General features: G+C 44.9%; 1 protein-coding gene across 1 annotated transcript in view; it reads right to left on the bottom strand.

The window, feature by feature from the left end:
* Positions 1-23,018, bottom strand: part of LOC119406810 (uncharacterized) — an 82,968-nt gene extending 59,950 nt beyond the window's left edge. The window contains exons 1-2 of the mRNA XM_037673545.1: positions 22,978-23,018; positions 7,952-8,192 (exon numbers count right to left, since the gene is read on the bottom strand). Of these exons, the coding sequence (XP_037529473.1) occupies positions 7,952-8,192; positions 22,978-23,018 (282 nt within the window). The remainder of the gene's footprint in view (positions 1-7,951; positions 8,193-22,977) is intronic.
* Between the last annotated feature and the right edge of the window lie 324 nt (positions 23,019-23,342).

Genomic DNA, 23,342 nt, shown 5'->3' with positions numbered 1-23,342 from the left:
GCGGTGGACAACTATGGCGCCAAAATCAGCTGTTGTGATCTCATAACAGATTTCGCTGTAGCAAACTTCGGCGCCGACAATGCCCTCTCTACGCTAGCCTGCGTGACAGGCGTGCAAAAATCCACTTGCGTTAATATAAACATCTCTGGTTGCCATTGTTTTCGTTTTTCGCACAATTTCAACATATCTTTGCTTTGCAATTCCTGCCTGGGGTACGCGCTAATGCCGTACCCTAAGATACGCTCACATTGCACGAGCTCGGTTGCTCCGGATTGCGAAGTTTTCTCGTGAACCGAAAAACGATTGAAAAAATTTCGTTTTCACTCCGGAACGAAATAATAGATAAAGTTTCGGTTACGTTTTCGTTCCGGTCCAAAATATCGTTTTTTTCGTGTTTCGTTTTCGGTTTTCGTTCCGTTCCGACACCCTGATCTCATCTACCCACCTAATTTTCTGTCTCCCCCTCACGCGTTTGCCATCTCTTGGAATCCAGTCAGTTACCCTTAATGACCACCTTACCTCCTACACCGCATTTATCCCTCCAGTTACCTTTCTCCTTCTTGGTAAGTTCTGCGCCGTTTCTACAGCAGACTTAAACCGCACCATGTGGCGCTGTCCTAAGAACCCTCTTTCCCCTTTTCTGACACGCTTAAATGCTAGTAAGCAGCAGTGAAAGGCGGCCTTGCGCAGCTCGAGGCCCGACATTCAGAAGACCATCCTGAAGTGGGCTGAGAGGGTAGAGGAGGCCTGCTTCAAGTAGTTCCTCACCCCTCCCCCCCCGTCTGTCTCATTGCTCCCTTTCCTTTAACCAGGGACAAATAAAGTTGTTCATTCATTCACTAACGGCGCGTTTACATTGCTATGACGTTCCCGTAGCCAATTACACCCTGAGCTTCTGAAAACCCCTAAACCACTGTGCTTTAGCTGACCACAGGCTGTCGATGAAGATACAGCACAGCTTCGGCAGCAGCGGCGCAGACGGAAAAAATTCGTGCAGAGCTCGTAGAGTTGCTACAGAAATGAAATGTGAATACGCCGAAGTATAATAATACCAAATATTCTGTCATTATTCCAGTATTATACAATATTTAGAGAAGCAAAATTGAAATGCAGCAAAATTTGTCGTTGTTAATGAAAGGAAAGTGAAATACAACTGAACTTCATTTGCGAGGTTTTAAAGAATTGTAACCCTACAACAATCCCAAGTTCGGTATCCTTTATAAAGCGAAGACCTAGTATGTCTCATACGAAGGTGGCCTTGACTGAGAAGCAGTACGAAGTGATAAAGAACAATGTCATTTTGGGTTCATAAACTATAACTTTTGCAATTTCACGTTTACGTGCATAATCAAGGCTGTTTCATCAATACGACTTAAGAGATTCGTGTGCTTCGTGTAACGGATTGTCGTGTCGTTAACGGCACGAGAAAGTAAATTAGAAAATAGAAGAAGAAGCCATTACCCGATAATAAACAGTTGTGGTATGCATCTGTGATAGACAGTGTGTTTCAAGAAATGTGTCCGAAAATTCTAAAAGATAAGAGAAATGGAATATTTGCTTGTTGCCTTCATAATTACTTTTTCTGCAGTAGCAGACATCTTAAGATGGCTAGAGACATCAATTACGACAGCAGTTAAAGAAACTAAATTAATACATGCTTTAATTAGCGGAGATGGCGGTCGGGTCATATGGCAAAATGGGATCCCCACCTGCGAAGAGTCCATTGCCGCTTTGAGATTTCGAAAAAGCGTTATAGTAAGTGAATTGAGCGCATTGATAAAAGCATGACCATTTCCAGCTGGGAAACCGAAACCGAAACTCGGAAAAGCGCAACTGCCACATTCTTTCAAGACGCCCAAAATGAGCGCGAGTCGTTATGTCAACCATTGATACGCTTCGCGTCGTGTGTGCGGGCCGCGCTAGAGATTATAACACGCATGGCGCACGTACCTTACGTAATGCAGAACTTGTCGTTAACAGTGATGTCATTTACGCTCATTGGCGCTTTGGCTTCGCCGGTGATACTGGTCGAATTTCATAATTGCGCAGTAAGTGCCACATGCCGCTTTTTCGGAATCTCAAAGTGACGATACGGTTTTCGCAGAGAGGACTTCAATTCGCTCCTTTGATACGACCAACCGCCTCGACTAATAGATATGTTAATTCATTTGATTTCTTTAATGACTGACGTGATTGATGTCGCTAGTCGCTACAGAAAACGCAATTATGAAGGCAGGAAGCAAATATATATTTCCGTTATTTTTGGGAATGTTCGGACACGTCTCTTAAAACGTCCTGCATACCTAAAATAACGGGACGGCAAAAGGTAAGGCGGAGCGAAGATAATCAGAAGTTTTGAGGCATCAAATAGGATCAGCTCGCGAAGGACAGGGCGGGATGGAGGTCATTGCGAGAGGTGCCCCAGAGGACATGAAAGTGATGATAATGACCCCGATGTACACTGGCTCACTCATGCTACTTTATGTGCTCTGCCTTACATACCGTTTTCGGCAGCGCTCTGAAATGTACCAAAAAAAAAAACGCTACTAATGCGAATTTCGCCTAACATATGTACAAGACCTTTGCAAATAAGAAAACGCTATTTTGAAGTTTTAATGACTCCTCTACTGTACCGAATAGATTTACGTTATCGACTAAAGAAGAAATTGATGCTCTTTTAGATGATTTTGCTTGTGATAAGACAAGAATTAGGATGAAATAGCCAATCATAAAATAACGTAGTCAGTAAATAAGCATTAGCTTTTACTTACACTGAAGAAGAAGTACATCAAGCAGGCTGAAATCCCCACGGAGTTTCCAAAGCGCATGCGGAGGTACTGAATGTCAAAAAAAGCAATAAGAATCAATATTAGGGTTGCTTACGTAGTAAATGTTTTTAACAGCTCCTTTCACACAGGACATCCAAAAATATCTTGAAGCATGCCAAAATAGTCAAGATGCTTTCTTGAGGAGCAGTTCATGCTTTAAAAAGAAGAAGGTGCTGTATGTTTATGGGTTTTTGTTAGTAAGTTTGGAACCTCATTTTGTACTCCCTTCACACTCTCCATTAGGAGCCCAGATCGCCGTCCACGAAGCCGTGTATAAATGCAGAATATTCACTTCCGCTTGCAATTATTTAAAGTAAGTGTCGTACTTCATTGACATCATGTCAAGTGATACATTTGATTAGCTATTGGCACAAGGTATATGAAGGAAATTAAATTTAGAAGGTATGTACCATTACTTAGAATATACAACCGCCTGCCCGATGGTATAGGTTGTGAAGTAATTAAGGATAATACCATTTTCCGTATCGTCGTAGATATAGCTGGAATCAACAAACGCCTAAATTGTCTTAAAGTGCAGTATTACTATACAACATGATGTTTCCTGGGCTTAACGTTAGGAGCCTTCGCTCAAGTGCATGAGAGACGTCATTGTAGGAGACCGCGAAAAAAAAATTGGAGATCTGTGTTTCTGTGTTTCATTTGCAAATATTTAAATGCATATGAGCCACTATGAACCACACAATGACACTGCAGCACTGAGATGACACTGCTGCAGCCAGGATTTTATTCCACAGAATGCTATAAAGAGTTCGTCAAATTTTCGTGCTTATTGATCCCTTTTGTCTAAGAAAACGCAATAATATTGCGGCTAGGAATGCTTCTGTGCGAGCTGAAAACACCCTAAATTTCTTCAAGCCTTTTGACTACCCCAGAGAAGATTTCCACGCAAGATAAACAAAAACAATCACACCATTTCCCGCTAAAGGGGACCATGAGGCGACGCGAAGCACTGTTTCGGCATGTAGAGCCCGCGTTTCAGAGAGAGATTCTTTATTTGGGAAAATTATGTGAAGAGTGGGGGTAAGTGACGCAGTAACTGTCTCTCAGGCGAGGATACCACAACCTCGACACCTGGGGGGAAAGGGGAGAAAAGTATAGGAGAAGTTAGAGTTAGAGTGGAGGAGGAGGCCTGGGGGAGTTAAACACATGACTGGGGGGAGAGGAAAAAAAAAGAAAAGAAACACGGAAGTTTCCTCTGTTGGGGGCTTGGTCGGCGTGGTTCAGAGAAGACGGTCGGTCAGTTGCGTAGCCTCGAAGTAGTTGAGGACTGCGCGCAGGGCAGGGCGCACGCGATGGGCTGATCCTACCGGGTGCAGAATGTCATCCACCGTAGCAGACGAAAGTCCCAGCTGCTTGAAGGCACGCGCGAGCGCTTCGCGGTGGCTGGAGAGGGCCGATCAGGAAAGGAAGAGATGCGCCATGGTTTCCCTCTCTCCGCAGTCACTGCAGAGGGGCGAGGGCGCACCGGAGAGGCGGTGCCGGCGCTCAGCAGGCCAGACGGAACCTGTCCGCAGTGCGAGGAGGAGGGACCGCTCTTTCCTGGTCAGCATGTTTTCCGAGAGGAGGAGTGGTGGGGGGAAAGGGGAGAGGGGAAGGACAGGGAAAGGGGAGGGGAAGTGGAGAGGGGGAGGGGAAAGGGGAGAGGGGTAAAGGGAGAGGGTTCGCGCATGCGCAGTAAGTGTGGTCACGCCGCACTCCACCACCACCACGGGATTGAACTAAGCTATAAGATGCTTCACATCTAAAAAGTGAAGCAGGTCTCTGAGCCTAAAGCGATGCCCTGTATTCGTGTTTTTGTATGCTTTTGCAGTAAGCAAAGTGTAACGCGGAAGCTCAAGTAGTCTGTAGCGTTATAACTGTCAGCAACACATCCAGTATTCAAGTGAGGAGACCCGATTGCTGGGTAATATTCTCCCCCTCACGAGCCCCCCCCCCCCCTGCAGTCTCTGAAATCACCGCGTACGCAAGGTCAACTAGTCAACATCATCAACGAGATCAACAAGATCAACATGAACAACAACACCATGTTGTACTTAGGCGGCTACCAGGTCACTGTGGTATAGCTGGGAATGCTCGTACTGACTCCGCTGCCAGAGCTGCACATGATGCAGCATCTGAGAAAATTGACAACCATATTAAAAAAAAATACCCAGTGATTTGGTATGTGCGCTCGCGCGGAATCTGCAGCGAAGTATATGGTGCGATGCAAATACACAGTACAGACAGATGCGCAGAACAGAACTGACGTGTAGCTTTCATATGGCACAACGACTAACCAGGCAAGATGAAACTTGCACTCACCACTTGACGTTGCCTATACGAAATACTTCAAGCACAAGATGGGGTAGTCGGACTTGCGTACGTGCACCACGTGTAGTCGAGCACGATTTGAAGCTGATCGTGCGAGCGTCGAGCGCCGCGGCCCAGAATCCTCTTTCGAGGAGAGGGAGGTATCAGGCAAGCTTCACTCACTCTTTTTGCCGTTTCTTAAGCTGCAATCACTTCTATCTGCGGAAGGCGTATTTTCATGTTTTTTTTATGACGACGCGATATATTTTGTCTAAAATAGAGCAAGTCTTCCAGATGATGCAGTGCCAAGCACCAGCTTTACCATATCTTTCCCACCGGTTTCGTTATCGTCCGCAGAGATAAGAGCCAACGAAATATACGCTTGATTGCAACGAATGGAAAGATTAAAACAGAGAAAAAGGGTGGACAGTTTGTCGTAGAGGGCACTGTTGTAGCATGGAAGAGCCAACGAGGGCGAGAAGAATGCATAATCTTGATTTTCCCTGCTCTGAAACATGCCGCTAGACCCCTGGGACGCTAGGACTGTCTACGCTTGCGCGATAACCTTCAATTCACGCTAGGCTGTAATACGAGGGAAGACTTAAAACACGTCCTCTGTGACTGTTCCCGTTGCCACGCAGTACGAAAGACTCTGAAGGCAGCCCTCCATTTGCAAAGCGGCTTGAGCTTGGAGCTGCGGCACCTTCTTTGCCCGCGGCAAGACAGCGGTTGTGCGATGCGCAACACAGAAGCACTGTTGGTGTTTTTGAGGATTACTCGACTTACGAATGTTTGTGAATAATGTGTATAAATGTGTACTTGGAACTGTACGTGCAATGCATGTGAGTATGTGATCATTTTAGATATCATAGTCATCACCAAACACTCGGAGTAGCAGGCCAGGCGATAAACCAGGCTAAATTCTCCTGGAGTTTCATTAAAGCTTATTATCTCTCTCTTAATCTATGCACCAGTATAAATAGAGCCGCATGACGTTTTAGTGGCGCTGGCAACGAGTGACACTCTTGTTTATCATCCAAGCGCTTCCGGTATGCATGCCGGAAGTGCTTGACACTTAGTTTCGGTTTTCAGAATATTCATAAAAAAGTGTTGCGAAAGATTAAAGTGGTACGAGGTCATTAGTTCTGGTTCAAGAGTAATATTGAATATTAGATACGGGGCATAAGTTTCCTGAAGGGCCAAGTGAAGGTCGGGACAAAATACGCTTGTTCCTAAATTATTCTGGTTGGTGTCCGGATCCCCCTTTCAATATGAGCGCTATTATATAGGTTGAAAGAGGCAAGACAGTTCCCGGCATCATATTTACCGGCAGCGCAACCGCACACACGGACAGAGAAAAGAAGCGAAACGGAAACACAGCGCTGACACTAAATATGAAGTACAACCAACTGGCCCAAGTTTTCGTTTTGTTACAGTTCCCGACACCATTGATTTCGCGTACTTGATCATTTCTTGAAGGCGTACATAGAAACACCCATAGGGGTACTCTTATATCATAGCGGGTATTTTTGTACTTCGCAAAAGGATGACGATTTAGGGCGTAGTGGGTACCTTGAAACTGCACTTGCTGTAGTCATCCCAACATAATCTACAACGGGCTCTAGAAAAACAGCTCTTATATATATATATAGCTTAAGCTGTGACTTTAATGCGTATTCCGCACAGGCCTGCTGTTTTTGGTAATGGGAATTACATCAGTAGGATTCTCACATCGAAGCGGTCGCGACAAGCCAGGCTCTGAAGGACTCACTCAGTTCTTAAACTGCATGTAGGTTGTGCTAAGTGTGTGCCGCATTTACCTCCCGTCGCCGTCTTTTAAGCGCATTCCCTCATTCATCATGCTAAACACTCACACGACTACGTTTATTGACCAACTTTATTTCTTAAACGTGGGGTCTCTCCTCCGTCCTCCTACATGTTTCTGCGTGAAGAAATATCTCATAGGAGTGACGGCCCGCAAGGCTCGTCTGTGCTCCTTTTGCATCCCCAACAAGACGCTACTGGCAGACGACCGGTGGCTCTTTAATGAGCTCATCATGCCTGGTGGTCATAGAAATCGCAGCAGCAGCATTCGCAAATGGACGCTATACCACGCTCTACATGAATATTCTATTCCTTCAGCTGCAACGTGGTGCGCTATATGTGCCTTGTCATCTCCCTTTCATCCTCGTCCTTAAAACACATCCTCACATGCATGATGATGAACCCCTTTGCCCAATTACATTTACTGACTAACTGTACGTGCAGCGTAAGGCCATCTCATCCGATGTCCTCGTCAGCACGGAGAATGTACAAGTTACGCTAGCATAGAAGCATGAGCGAGTTGGTAGCGATTCATACTTAAAAACGTGTGCGCTTCACAATATTTTTCACAAAGACGAAGGAGGAGGAGGAGAGGTTGAGGGAAGGAAAAGGCGCAACTTCTGCAACCCTAATTGGGAGCACGGCTCAGCGCCTAAGGACGAACGCGAGTAGAATGGACATGTGCAAGGTCACTATTAAAGTTGATCAGAAAACGGAAAGAGGGAAGGCGCTAACTTGCTCTCTTTCTCTTTCACTCTCATTCCAGTCTCCGGTGTATGCTAGCCAAGTGACCAATGTCTAGTTAATTGTTCAGCCTTTATTCCATTTCCATTGCGTATATGCTCTCTCTATCTCTCTATTTCATACGCTTTGGTATGACACAAGTTTAGCAATTTGCTGGTTTATTCACACAGAGAAACTGTTTGCACGCGGCGGTTAAGGAAGTTACTGTTTCCTGCTTATTTAATTCATTCTGCATGTGAACTAACCTGAAACACTGACGTCACTTTCAGCTCGTATAGAACTGGCAGGAAGAAGTACACAGTGCAGGGCGTCGTCATCGCGATGGCAGCTACGTTCCAGGCGAGGTTGAAGCCGTACGCGTACTGGTGGGCAGAGTGGCTCACAACGCCAACGCCAGTAGCCACTGATGCGAGCAAGGATATGGCGAGTGGCCAGGACGGGATACTGCGACCGTCCAGGAACACTTCTTCATGCTGCAGTCTCGATCTGCCGGAAGTGGACCATCCGTGGTTGCGGTGTCTTGCCCTTCTCCTTCTTTTTGCGCGCGGTGTAGTACAGACCAAGGGCCAAGCTGAACAAAGTGAGGACGCAGAAGACAACGTAGTCGGCCGGGTGAAGGGACATCGATGAAATGGTGCCGCGTTGGCGAAAGGTTGCTCGCACAGCTTGCGCCTTGGTTCTTGGCGACGCGCGGCGTGATGCTAGTAACGGTAATCTGGATAAAGCTGCAAACGCACAGAAAAAGAAAGGGAGAGGTGATTCATCGGTCTTAGTTATTGCGGAGTTGACAAATAGCTGTAGATCGCCTACAGGCGACATCTTATGGTATCAGTGTGCGCGTATGTACAAAGGAAAGAAACCTGTATGCAGACGTGGTAACATATTTGTTCACAATACCTCACAGGTTCTCTATCGGATCATTTTGTAAGGGAGGCGTTACATTGTTAAATATAACATACGGTGTCAAATACAAAAAAGGAAATATGTGCTATACACACTGAAAAGCGCACTGCTATATGTATCTGATACGTATGTGTATGTATAAGCGATGTATTTGAGTGACATGGAAGCAACATATCCAAATAGGCAGAAGTTCAGGTGAAGTTGGAAGCGTGACGATATGAAATATCTTTGAACGCGGGATGCCGCTGAAGCCAACGTTTGAAAAAGCGGTCTTGCTTTCTTCAAGCCAGCCATTGCCTACCCAGAATTCTCTACCCTGAAGAAGACAAGACGATTTGTCGAAACGTTGGCTTCAACGACACGCCGTGCTCAAGCATTCTTTATCTCATTGAAGTATGAGTCATACACATGTGAAAAATAAGCAAGAAGTACGCTCGAAACGGTTAAATATGCATACTTGAATATTATTGCTTGTAAATACCTGGAAATAGAAGTAACTCCAGACAAGTTAAAATACTACAAAGTTGTTTTAAGAGGGTGTTGGGGCGATCTCGTTGGCACGGATCCATTAGAATACACAGCGCTTAATGAACACAAACACATGGGGCGCGAACGAGGATGGGCGCTGTCCATCTGCGCCCGTTCTCGATCTCGCGCATGTGTTTGACTACAAGGTTGCTCACTAGAATACAGAAAGGTTATACAATACTACAACGATACGCATGAGCGAACACATCAGGAACATAGTTAAGTGGGTAATCCAGATCTCTAAGCTAAGTCAGCGTCAAAAGTTCAAGTAAGCAGTCATAGAATGCCTCGCGGTTTGTGATGGAAACGACGATATCGCCACAAGGATAGTTCCATAGTTTAATGGCAGGTGACAGCGCAGATAAAAGCTTTTATGGTAGGAAAGTGCAAGCTACGGGACAGTGAAACACGCAGGACGTAACGGTGCCCTGTAGTCTGAGCTATTCTGCCACAATGTTCAGGAACCAGCTAACCCCCTAAGAACCGTCGTGAAAGAAATGCCCTTGCCTTACCAAAGATACGTTTGAGGCTAAGATGATTACGAAGCCGAGCAGCGGCCAGTGGACCACATACAACATTGCTTGGAGCGCCAATAAAAAGTAGTAAAGAAATCTAAACAACGTTTTCTCTATAAAATGCTCTCAATGGTGCTAACAAGTGATGCAAATAATTTTGGAGGCGACCCTAACCCCTCACTTCGGTGTCTGGTGGTGGAATTCGACGTCGGCGTTCGTGTGCCCTGATGTATTCACTGCCTTCACTTTGTGTTTCGCGCGCTGCCGAAGCGGATCTCGAAGGCCCCGTAAAAAGAAGCGCGTAGTTGGGACATGCACATAGCCGCCAGGTGCTGCAACGATCCCAACGGCTCAAAATCTTTGAATGAACTCAATCAACTTATTTTCATTAATTATTCTGAGAGTTAATTATTCTTAATTCAAGGTTGCTCCAATATGAAATGTATCCAATGTAACTCTTAACTTGAGCCAGAAACATAGATCTATACTTGTCAAAAAACTGAAAAAATTATTGGGAAAACACCGGGAGTAAGTGCTCGACCGGAAGTGCTTGTGAGCGAAACAAGAGTGTCACTCGGTGATCCTGCTACTAAAGAGTTCTCATGTGTCGTTAACTAATAAGTGTGTGTTCCAGTAAACCCGTTTGCAGTTAAGATAAAGCGGTCTTACGAACCAGTGTTCAAGTTTGCTTAATTGAATCTCCGTGTCGTCTACTTGACACAAAACAACCTCGACTGCTTTTTAAAAAGATCGGCTTTAGTATGTAGACTAAACTTTGAAAAGATTGCTAGGGTAGATGTTTGGGGTTGTTGGTTTGGCATGACACAGGTTGAAAGCGCAAAAGACGAAGACAGAGAAGAGGCTAGTCGAGTCGAGTCGAAAAAAACTTTATTGTCGAAAAAACATTATTGTTTCGAAAAAACTTTATTGTTTTCGAAAAAACTTTATTGTCATGTGTGTCAAGCCTCTTCTCTGTCTTCGTGTTTTGCGCTTTCAGCCTGTGTGAAAAAATCGGATTTAGTCTGTAGAAAGGAACGAGCCCCCCGGAAAAAGTTATCTTCTTTCATTATGTCGCTTAATGAAACAGTGACAACACAACCACCGATAAAACACACCGAATCTCCAGTCATTGCACTAAATTAAGTACAGTTGCTTCAGGAAAAGATGTGTGCTTGTCTTAGCCTACATCTGAAGTGAATACTCATGACCGAAATAGCCGCCCCGGTGTATATTAAAGCCATCCTGGGAAGTGGATCTCGCATATATGAACCGTATTTTGCAACATAGAAAAGGATGGAAGCCTGAGGGAAGTGCGTAGAACAAATGCTCGGCGACCTCACTGGATCAGCCGTACCACTTACCACAACTTTCCCGGTGAAGCGCAGACCGTATGTTTACCCGCATTTCTGTCAAACCATTGGTATATACAGCAAGGTGTAGAGTATGCTCAACGACGGTGTCAGCAATGGAAGCCGGAGCGCCGCCTACGCTACTTTAAGAACAAAGTGTGACAGTGTGCCTCGTTCGCTACCTTGTTCTTGCGCGCAAGCGCCCGGCATGTGCCAGAAGACGCTGCATCACAGCTGCTACAGCAGTCGCAAACGTGACTTGCGTTTACGTTGGATCTCCAGAGATACGGAAATAGGTGCAAAATATAGTCGTTTTTTTTAAAAATAGGCTCTTATTACTGAGTGGTATTTATTGATCACTAAATACATCAATAAATGCAAATTAACTGGGTAAGCATGCACTATGCTCAGTAAACGGCACACCATCTGTTACAGAGGGCTCGCTGAGAAGCGGCAGTATGGCGTGGAATTTCTAACCTGGAATGATACTGCCAACGACATTGATAATTGAACAGCATTAATGAAAGAATAGTTGGAGTCGTGATAAAGCTAACAAAAGAGATCTCAGCTGAAATTCATACAGGGACGCATTGCAACGTGCTGACATGTTGACGGCAAAGAAAAACGATTCCACGGGGATGTGAAATAAGCACTCTAAGAGGTACGAACTCAGCAAGCCGTCGTCATAGGCGCTTTCAATGCGAAAGTAGGACGAAAACAGGAAGCAGAAGAAGCAATCGCTAACAATGCCACCGACTGTAGGAATGACAGATGGGAAATGCTAACGGAAAACGCCGAAAGAAATCTGTTGAAACTTTATTATTATATAGCAGTAATGATCCTGCGGACAATCTCTGAGGGGTCGAAGTTTCTTTAGGTTTGGGGGAGGGGGGGGGCGTTCTGCACATGGAAAAGGTTTAGCAGAGCAAACATGATTGAAATTCATTTCGTAAAATGTAGGTATCCAAGCACAATACAGCACATAAAACTAGTAATGAAAATAAAAAGCCGTGATCACAGTTTGATCAGGGTTAAGGTCAGTGAGGATAAAGAGAGCAAGTACAAAATTAATCTCTATAAAACAGGCTAGAGTAAGACTAGAGGAATCTCGCCGTAGTTTTCGGAACATAATGGAAGAAGAAAATGAAGACACAGAGGACATGAACGAAATCACAACCCGAGTGATTTCTCAAGCAGCATCTGAAATGAGAGGGCAGAGCTCCAAGACGAGAAGTAACCAAGCTCTCTCAAACTGCTAAATAATTAGCTAAGAAACTGCTACAGAAGGAATAACTACCTCAAAGGATAAAACAGAATTTTCTGAGCTGTCCAACCTGATCAACAAAACTAAACTCCATGACATACGAAAGTACAGCGTGACACGAAGGCAGTAGTAGAGAAGGGCGGCAGCGTCGAGGCAGCTAAAAGTAGTAGTAAAAGTAAGATGCGTGCGCCGCGCAGATAGATATCCTAACTAAAAGAATGTTCTACATGGGAAGGGCTAAAATACAAGCGGTAAAAGAGAAAGCCAGACGATGTTATTAACAACCTTAACGAAATGGTAAACGAGTTAGAGGACTTATATTCTGAACTGTACAGTTCAAATGTATTGCACCCCACCGTGAGTAAAATCAAAGCCGAACAATTTCATGAACAGCATTTGATTAGGCCAAGAAGGCACTACAAGGCTTGTCCCGCAGATAAACAGCAGCAGAATAGGCGCATAACAACGTATTTATTCAAATATGAATAAGATTTCATATTGAAAAAGCTTGCGACACTCTACACACTGTCCTGAAACTTAAAATGTCTCTGCGAGTTAGGAAAAAAGCCATTATTTTACTTATACACAAAAAGACAGATGTAGAAGACTTGAAGTTCGGAAACATCAGCCTACTGTAAGCCTCAAACAAACTACTTGAAGAAGCTAATTTGTTTTATTCAGTCTTGTGACAAAGGTGGCTTCAGGAAAGGGTACTATTCTATGGATCACCTACATGTCGTAATTGAGGGATTTTGCCGAATAAAGAGAAGCCCTTATATGGCGTTCATAGATTACGAAAGGGCATTTGACTCGGCAGACATACAAGTAGTTTTGCAGGCGTTGCCTTGGCAAGGAGTGCTGGAAACATACGTGGATGCCATGCCCAACATGTACAGGACAATCTCTTCAGTGTTACGCACTGCATGTTTGAAGAATATTTAAACGACTATACTGGGAAGATATGAAAATAAAGATTACGGGAGAATATTTAAGCAACTTACGATTCGCAGACAACGTCGTACTTTTCGAACTGGTTGAAGACCTAAGCCGAGTAAGCCTCAAATTAGGGTTGGATTTGAATCTGCGGACAACGAAAATAATGCTATGAGGCCCAACAAGAAACAGCAGCTTGCGAAAGACAAACGGACCCCTAGAATTTGCAAAAGGTTATCTATATTTAGACCAAACAGTAAGAGGGGAGCCTACTCTCGTAAAGGCAGTTCACCGACCAATAAAGGTTTCTTTGCGCATCCGGTAGGTGGTCTCAACACACGGCCGGAAACTTACCACTTTCGCTAAAGTATAAAGTGTACAAGCATTGCATTATGTCATTTCTAGCCATAGGGGCTGACACTTGGAGAATAATTTTAAAAATCGAGAAAAAGTTAGATACCACACAGCGTGCGTTGGAACGAAATAAGTTAGTTTCGCCGCAAGGGCGCAGCAATGCACGAGACGGCAATAAATTGGAATGGTGTACGAGGTAAGGCTAGCAGTTAACTCTTGTAGCATCGAACCTAGCGTAACTCAACAAAATGCCGGTGTAAGGGAAAACAACCGCTGCAGCGAACGACCTTATTTATTTATTTCAGAAGCACTGCCAGCCACATACACGACGCCTTAGGCAGGGGTGGGTGCTACAAAAAAGGAAACACATGGAAATACAACAGGAAAAGGAAACAAATCACGCAGAGCTACACCCATTAACTAGTGCATCAAAGTGAAACGCCAGTACTTACACAACTGTAGTGATTTAGGTGTACACGTACACAAAAAAAGTAGAAAAAGAAGAAAACAACATAAAAATGAATGACGACAAACATCTGTTCATACACAACTAAAAAACAAACATCATATGACGGTTCAAAAATCAGCAACATTTCAAAATACAACGCATTGATATGAAAAAGTGCTAGAAAGTGGAACATAAATTGATGCCTGCTCCGGATGCGTGGTGGAATAATAGAGGGCGAAGCGCAAAGAAAGATGAAAGTCAAGTGGGTTGCTGGTGTTTAAGTTTTCCCATGAACGATTGAACAGTTTCGCAGTTTATCAGATCCGCAGAAAGAGCATTCCAACTAGTGACAGTGCGCGGAAAAAATGAGTTTGTAAAGGCTTTTGTTTTACAGGAATACTCTTTCAGTTTTGTTTTTGGATGCTCGGAACGAGTTGGTCGGCGGTGAACCGTTTCTATGTACGCGTCCTTGTTTATGCGTAGCTGGTCGTGGTAAAGTACAAACATGTACTTCAATCGATCGTGTTGCCGTCTTTCCTGCATTGTATCTTTTAACAGTTCACTGGGTGACGTAAGAGCACCGTAGCGATGATAAACAAACCGGATTGCTTTTCTTTGAATCATTTCAAAAGTTTTAATATTTACTTGGCTGTGACGGTCCCAAACCACAGATGAGTACTCGAGGATCGGACGGATAAAAGTTTTCTATGCAAATAATTTAAATTTTGGGTAGATTTGCGCAAAGAACGTCTTAGAAATGCTAACTTCTGTAAAGATTTCTTTTTACTGTAGCCAACATGCTCATTCCACTTAAAATCTGCATTTAATACAACCCCCATATATTTATAAGTGTTAACAGACGATAGTTTTTGACCATTGATGGAATATGAGTGTTGCAAAGGAAGCCGCTTGCGCGTTACGGTCATAGCTACCGTTTACTTTTCATTAACCTTCATTTGCCACACCTGCACGCCAAGACGATATCTTCTTTAACGCTGCGTTGAAAAGAACCTGGTCGTTTGTACTACGTATTTCCTGATAAAGAAAGCAATCACCTGCAAATAATTTATTAGTAACCGGGATATCATAAGCAATGTCGTCTATAAAAATTAAAAAAAAGTGGCCGAAGCGCTGAGCCCTGAGGGATTCCCGATTTCACCAGGTCCTGAATCGGAGTGGACGTTATCGATAGAAACTATTTGATTTCGACAAGAAAGGTAGGCCTTAATCCGTGAAATTAATGTATCGTTTTTCAAGATAGGTTTAAGTTTCGCGAGAAGTTTCGCTCAAAGGCTTTCTCGAAGTATAGGAAAATCATGTCAATCTGGCCTTGCTTATCTAGAATAGCTGCAATGTCATGAACGGTTTACAACAGTTGTGTGACGGTTAAGAATCGTTTTCGAAAGCCGTGTTGTCGGTCATTGATTAGGTTAGATTAGATTAGTTTTCCTCGAGAAAAACTGAGAGGTGCTTGAGTACAATATGTTCTAACACCTTCGCGCATGAGCAAATCAGAGAAATCTGTCTATAGGCGGAGACGAGAGAAGTGTTAGGCCCGATTTGGGTACAGGGATAATTTTTCCAAATTGCCAGTCATCTGGAAGCGCGCGCCTGTGACAGTGACTTCTGAAAAATGATGCACAAAAACTTCGAGCACCATTCAGCATACCTCACAAGGTACGCGTTAGGTATGCTATCAATACCAGGCGCCTTTTGGGATCTATGATAAGAAGCAAAGACAAGATTCCTTCTTCAGATATTGCAAGGTCACTTATTCGTGGGATATCATGAACCGTTTTTGAACATGGCCTTCTACCATCGTCATCACTAAACACTGAACAAAAAAACGTTGTTAAATGATTCTGCGATAGTTTCTTTGTTAGTAGCGATAGCCACATTTACACATCTACTATGAAAACGCTTCTTCTTCGGGGCAAAATGCTGCCAGAATTTCGCTGGGGATGACAGCAAGAAGTTTTCTAAAGTGCCGTTACAGTACTGACCTTTTGCTTTCTTGACACTTTTGCTTCCAATTTTTATTTCCTTGCGCATGTTGCTGAGTTTATGCATGGTCATCGGAGTGAAGTTCTGACGATGCTGGCACCTTCGTGCTGTCTATCACTTCATGAAAAACCGAGCGGTGAGACCAGCGCGTATAAGTATAAGGCCGTCTGCTGATCCCTGCAAAGATTAGCGCGCGCGACCGCACCCGGCTGAGCAAAGTATGGAGTCATGCTTGCGCCCTTTCGCCCCCTTGCCCCCCGTATGGCATGGTGCTCTGACGCGACGAATTACGGCCAGCACGTCTTCTCTCTTCTACGTAAGCGTCCATCGGCTGCGCTCGCGCGTTTTCACTCGCACGTAGCACTTACGAGGCGCGGGGCGATTTGATCGATTTGGACTTCGTACGGAACATCACGGCGGCGCCGATACCGACGGCGACGGAAAAAAACGCGCCGAGGAAATTCTTATCATTGCTATCGCAATAATGTGTTAGGCGTAACACTAAGAGATAAACGATATAAACAAGCTTGGCCTATATTCTAGTAGATAATAGGAGAAAAAAATGGATCTGGGCAGGTCACGCATGAAAAGGACCGATAGCCGAAAGTCAGTAAGGGAATCAAAAGGGAGGATAGCAAGTGAATGAATATGCGGCCGAGGGATGCTAGGGGTGAGGTGGAGCGCCAAATGAGGAAATATGTAGGCATAAAATAAAATGAGAAGGCGCATGGGAGGCTGAGTTGGACATCATCGGGAGCGGCCTTCGTTCTGCGGTGGACATAAGGCAGGCGATGGCGATGATGACAATGGCGATGACTTGAGTTTGTGAGAGAGGGAGTATCTATTTGTTGAAAAATATATTTCCCCTCAAAGCATCCTAGTGGGATGCGTGAGAAGTAGGACTAGGGCGTACGTGGAAAAGGTGGTAATGTCCTCCCTTTTTAGATGTGAAGCATCTTATGGCGCAGTTCAACCCGGTGGTGGTGGTGGTGTGCGGCGTGACCACCCTTACTGCGCATGCGCAAGCCCTTTCCACACACCTCCTCTCCACTCCCCTCTCCTGACTCCCCCTCTCCACTCCCACTCCTTGTTTAGATAAAAGGCTCGCGTTGGGTCGTACACACGCTCATTCACTGCGGCCGCAGAAGTGTGGCGAGTATGTAAATGTACTTCATATAACTACCAGAACTTATCATTGCAACACAATATCATGTATCAGTCTGTTCCATAAAACGTCAAGTCCTTCCGTGGGCGCGTACCGCTGAAAGCCAGTCACCGGCAACAGTGCAGTAACGCCGAATCTCGGCGTTTTTACCTGATTTAACGAAGGTGTAAATATGGCCTGCCGAGATCGATTCTTCGGAGAATATCCAGTTTTTCACGGGTGGCGCACGGAGATCACGGTCGGTTGGCGGAAGGCTCGGATGTATAGACGAGCAAAAAGGACGAAGTTCAAACGGGTGCAACTAAAGTGTAGTGTGCAACGTCCGTTTTTACAAGCGGACTTAGCGAGTCAGTGCGATTGCCGCAACACTCCGGTTACGCTATTTTTTGGGAAGCCGAGCGCAAACGGCACATAAAAAACAAATTAAACCTTCGCGTCGGCGGGAAATCTGCGTTTCTAAACGAGAAAAAAAGAAAATGCTACGGATGAAACGCGGGCTCGACATGGCGAAACGCTGCTTCGCATCGCCTCATGGTCCCCTTTAGCGGGAGATGGTGTAAATTTTTTATGATTAAGAATGAAGTTGTGGAGTAATTATTAAGGGAGGTGATCGATGCCTTTAAAAAATGGAAAGAAAAAGTAGAGTGCAAATAAGGGCACGCTTCAAGAAAGCCATTCGCTCACGGTAATAACTACGTGTAGCCCAATCTTTGAAAAAAGACCAGTTTTGGAGAAATCTGAGAATAAGACTATGGCGCGAAATATGGGGAGCCTACCAGATATTGAACCAGCATAGCGCAGACGTCAGTTCAAGCTCTATTCGGCTGACCCCGCCGAAAATTGTCTTTACCAGAAGCAACTAGCAGCAATAAAGCCACCCAACTCGGAAGAGAACTTTATCAGTCATCGCCGTATCCCGCCATCACCCCACGTGTAGCATCAGGCGAGAGTTCGGCAAGATTGTAGTCTGCTCGCCCATCATAAACTGTCATACTTCCCTTTCCTTGGGTTCTGCTATTTCCTTCACGTTTTTTTCAATAAATCCGGTTGATACATTGCGCTTGTCCTGGCTCCTTTGTAACGTGTGTCCTCCATAACTCCTTTTGTCCTTGTAGCTGTAGCACAGTTTTTTTAAATCATGTAATACAAACTGGCCTAATACGTCACTTTGCTAACTGTGGGTAATAACAATGTGAATGACAATGTGTGTTTACAATTAGTGTGCTTCGCGCTTGTTGATTAATCGTTTAATTTTGTACAGAAGACAAACACTAACCCGAACCTCAGCAGCAGCACTATACGTAGCGAGCGCGTTCGTCTCGAACACCTGTACCAGCCTTCGTTTGACGAGGAGCGCACCCTAAAACTCGTGCGTCTCTAAATCTGCTCAATAAACCAGATAGCAACTGAAGCAGCATGTAGGCCGCTCGCAGCCGGAAATATTCCCGGCGCATAACTTTTTCAGTGCATGCCCTCACCTTAAACTATGGATTCAGTGGAACATTCACACGTGCGTTGGATGGAACCACGTGGCTTAATGTGCTACATGCCGAGCCCATCACCTCACCCCATCTTTGGGCTGACTAGTTGAACTTGAATGAACAGTGTGCCCGAGCACGGGCAAGGAAAGCGTGAAATATTCCCATAATTGCGCAATCATCACATAAAGCACTTCGAACCCAGACAGAAGATGGACGCGGAGAGAGGTGGTAGTAGGGAGGCGCACGCCAGTGCACTCCCCCCTGCGTCTACACTTCCAGCACTTTACACAAAGATTCAGTGGCAAACTCCATTGCATGGCATGTGGAGGCTTCCCACTGAAAGCTTACATAGTATTGTGCTATTGTCTAGGGGTTGACCCCAATGTTCAGACCAGCAGGGCTAATATCACGCTCGCACATACAACAGCGACAATTGATGGCTGGTTGGCGGAATTATACCCACTTGCATGTAAGCCATGGTCGAGGTGAACACGCAGTTCAGTTTGACAAACAACTAGAAGAAAAACAGACGAAGAAGGGCGATAGTACTCAGACAAAGTTTAGTCTTTATCACACTCTTTTTCTCTCACGCAGGGCAGTAACAGTGTGCCTGCCTTGACTAATGCGTCCAGAGACATGCGTATGCGTCAGCTTTTGCAAATTTGGCTCGGGAAATTGCCGAACGAATAAAGATGTCCTAATGTATCGAATGTCGGTTAATTTGTAGATGCAGGCTGCAGGATCGGCGCGCTGACTACGGCGGACATTTTCGATATTAAATGCGAAGCATTTCTTAGCGAACCTCTGGCACTTTGAGCGTTTCTATCTATCTATCTATCTATCTATCTATCTATCTATCTATCTATCTATCTATCTATCTATCTATCTATCTATCTATCTATCTATCTATCTATCTATCTATCTATCTATCTATCTATCTATCTATCTATCTATCTATCTATCTATCTATCTATCTATCTATCTATCTATCTATCTATCTATCTATCTATCTATCTATCTATCTATCTAGCCGCCTACGTCTGGATGCTCTCATGATCGCCTCCTTAACTTGTTGTAGACCAAAAGTTGCATGGGAGGGTAAGAGGATTTGACGAACATGATTGCCGGGTCATGACATGAATAACGTTAAAATCCTGTGGCGTACGTCGTCAAACCCTTTCCACTAGACACGTGTGGCACATACCCGTTTACCACGGGCCGCGGTGTACGGGTGTGCGCCACAGGTGATTGACAGTTTATATCTACCCAGGCACAAGGAGAACAGACATTGGTAACTTAAATGCTAGAGCGTTAAGGAAAACCAACATCGGCAGCGTTGACTCAATGAATGGAAATAATGAAAATTACGATCCCGCAGGGAATCAAACCCAAGCATTCTGCGTGGCAATCGGGTATACTTCCACTGAGCCACGCCAGGTCTACAAATTGGCTTGGGAAAACAGCCTACGCAGGCGTAATATCGGTGCAACGTCAATTGTGGTTGTGGTACTGGCTATCTAATTTTACAAGAAAGCAATGAACACTACATGATATTCCTACGATGTGTACTCTACGATACAGGCGTCATATCAGATTAACGTCTGTGGTTCCAGTGTTGGCTCCCCTTTTATAGCAGTCTAATAAACCTTACGTTTGTATTCCTATGATTCAACAAGCTATATTGAAGTATTGCTCGACCCCGGAGGAATACATTACCGAAAGTTACATTATGATATCCACATCAACGCACCGTAAAGTACACTTCGTCCACCAGAACGACGCAGCGTCCTCTTCATTTCTTATGACGCTGGGCGATGGCCTCATCTGACCGAGGATGATGCCAGATTTATTGACAGCCGCATTGTAGACTAGGCTACGTATGCCACATACGCCCAGATAGTCTACGAATACGACAAGCACCATCCACTGATGTTGGTCTACGTAGCACTATCCAGGCCTACCAGCCTAGACGGCCTATACCTCACCAACGCGAAGGGTGGCTTCAGGTTCCGACATGTCGCCGGCTCTGTCGACAGACAATTTGTCGACGAAATGACCGAGGCATCCACGAATTTCAAAAGCTCTACTACACCACATTCTTCACTACACATGGACCCCTAATCACCACAATCACGACCGGATCCAATAACAAGTCATGACAAGCTGCTGGTGCTCACTGATCACGGTGATGATGCCCTTGTTCAAGAACTGTCAAGAACGTCTTGCACATATGCACACGGGTTCGTGAAACGTGCGTGCGTTCTCGGGACACGTATAAGCACTACATATGAGCACTACAACACCAGAAGCTTACTGCTTCTGGTGTTGGTAATACCCACGTTGCCATTGGCAGCGTTACCCAACCGTAAACGACTGGTTATATTACCCATATGCGGCTCTTCAACACATATATGTGTGCGTATAAAATTTATACAAAACATTAGTGTCATTTTGTAACGTCATCATCATCATCATCATCATCATCATCATCAGCCTGTCTACGCCCACTGCAGGGCAAAGGGCTCTCCCATGTTCCGCCCATCAACCCGGTCCTGTGCTTTCTGCTGCCATGTTATACCTACAAACTTCTTAATCTCATCTACCCACCTAATTCTCCCCCTCACGCGTTGGCCATTTCTTGGAATCCAGTCAGTTACCCTTAATGACCACCGATTATCCTGCCGACGTGCTACGTGCCCGGCCCATATCCATTTCTTCTTGATTTCAACTTTGATATCCTTAACCCCCGTTTGTTCCCTGACCCACTCTGCTCTCTTCCTGTCTCTTAAGGTTACACCTATCATTCGCTGATGACATTGCATTGATGAGCAACGCGGGAGACGAATTACAGCTCATGCTTACTGAAATGGATACGGAAAGTGGAAGAGTAGGTCTGAAAATTAATATGCATAAAACTAAAGTAATGTGAAACAATCTTGGCAGACAACAGCGCTTTGCGATAGGTGGCGAGACATGGGAAATTGTAAAGGAGTGCGTCTACTTAGGACATGTAGTAACCGCGGAGCCAAACCATGAGAGTGAAATAACTATAAGAATAAGGATGGGATGGGGCTCATTCGGCAGGCATTATCAAATTATGAATGGTAGTCTACCTCTATCCCTCAAGAGGAAGGTATCTAACAGCTGCATCTTACCGGTACTTACCTACGGAGCAGAAACCTGGAGACATAGAAAGAGGGTTCAACTTAAATTGAGGACGACGCAGCAAGCGATGGAAAGAAAATGATATGTGTAACCTTTTTTAACGTGTCGCTTAGTAAAAAAAGTTACGCCACAGTCAGCTACCCGCTGCATGCTTCGCATAACATCGACTCCCACGGTACGTGGGATCTGCCGAATTTTTTTTAAAACGGAATTGTTTTATGCCGGGGTCCACCAAGACGTCAGTGACGTATTTACGTCACGGAAACGACGTCGTAAAAGTGCACACGATCAGATGGGAAAGAAAAAGTTTCGTCAACGGAATTCGAACCCACGACCTCTCGGTCCGTGACAACAGATGCCGGGTACGCTATCTACTGCGTCACGGTCTTTTTTTCTTTATTACACATAGTTTTCAATTTCATGTCACAAACATACATATTGAACGCACAAAATACAAACAACACGCACAACAATCATGGTGCTAGTTAGAAATATCAACCTGTCGAAAATTTAAAACCTCTTCAATGAAACCAGGTCATCTAATATAGACATCCATATTTGTGGTTCTTCCTGAACTCGATAGGTTTCTCCTAAATACATTGAATATTCGATGTATCTGGGGGAAGGAAGCGAATACCTTAGGGAGCAACTGGTAATTTCTTTAAAGTGCGTTGAAGAATGTCCCATAAGAAGACTGCTTCCCAGCAATCCAATAATATTTGTTCGATCGTTTATGGTTTTTTGCATATGATACAATTTATACTCCAGGGAACGAAGAGTCCTTTTTGCTCTAGCCAAGGCTTGACAGGAAGTGTGTTGCTATGCCATTCAAAGAAAAATGATTTTGTTGACGCCCTTACTGGCATCTTCTTTACCCTCTTTAGAACATTCCCTTCGGTTCTGATTTCATAGACTGCGCGATACACTACTGCACCACGGTCACACACTCTGGAGGCTTTACAAACGCGCCATTTATATATCAGACTTTTTTCTCACAGTGATCTTGGTCGGCGGGGTGATGTCGCCCTCTGGAAGCGGTGAAGTAATGCATCATGATCGTGGCCTCCGCGATTAGCTCCTGCAATGCATCGTTGCTTCGCGTCCGTCCCATTCGGCGCGTTTCCAATAGGAGGAGTGCAATTTTGTCAACGCCTTAACACACCGGGAGGTGGCGAACTTAGCCCAGGCGTCGGCCTCACCCATATCGTCCATACATACCAAAAATAGCCCTGCGACGCGCGCCTGACTCACCTTGCTGTAACACCGCGTTGCCCGCTCAGGATCACCCCGAGAAAAATCGCAGTCGGGCTACAGGGGAGACACGACGAGCGTTGCGTTTCCCTCTAGTTGGGCCGTGGTGTCCAATACCTCTTTTACATGCCCCGGGATCGCGACCTTAGCCCAACTTCTGCGTCCAATCAGCGACGCTCTTTTGGCTGTCACACCGCTTTTTCTGATTACGCCGCTCTCACCGTTAACTACTACAGTTACCACAAGGGTTTGTTCAATCATTGATCATGGATGTTT

Source organism: Rhipicephalus sanguineus, chromosome 10 (assembly GCF_013339695.2).
Source record: "Rhipicephalus sanguineus isolate Rsan-2018 chromosome 10, BIME_Rsan_1.4, whole genome shotgun sequence".
In the NCBI taxonomy this organism is placed as follows: Eukaryota; Metazoa; Arthropoda; class Arachnida; order Ixodida; family Ixodidae; genus Rhipicephalus; species Rhipicephalus sanguineus.
The sequence above is the reverse complement of the archived record's forward strand: the minus strand, read 5'-3'. Positions and strand labels throughout refer to the sequence as shown.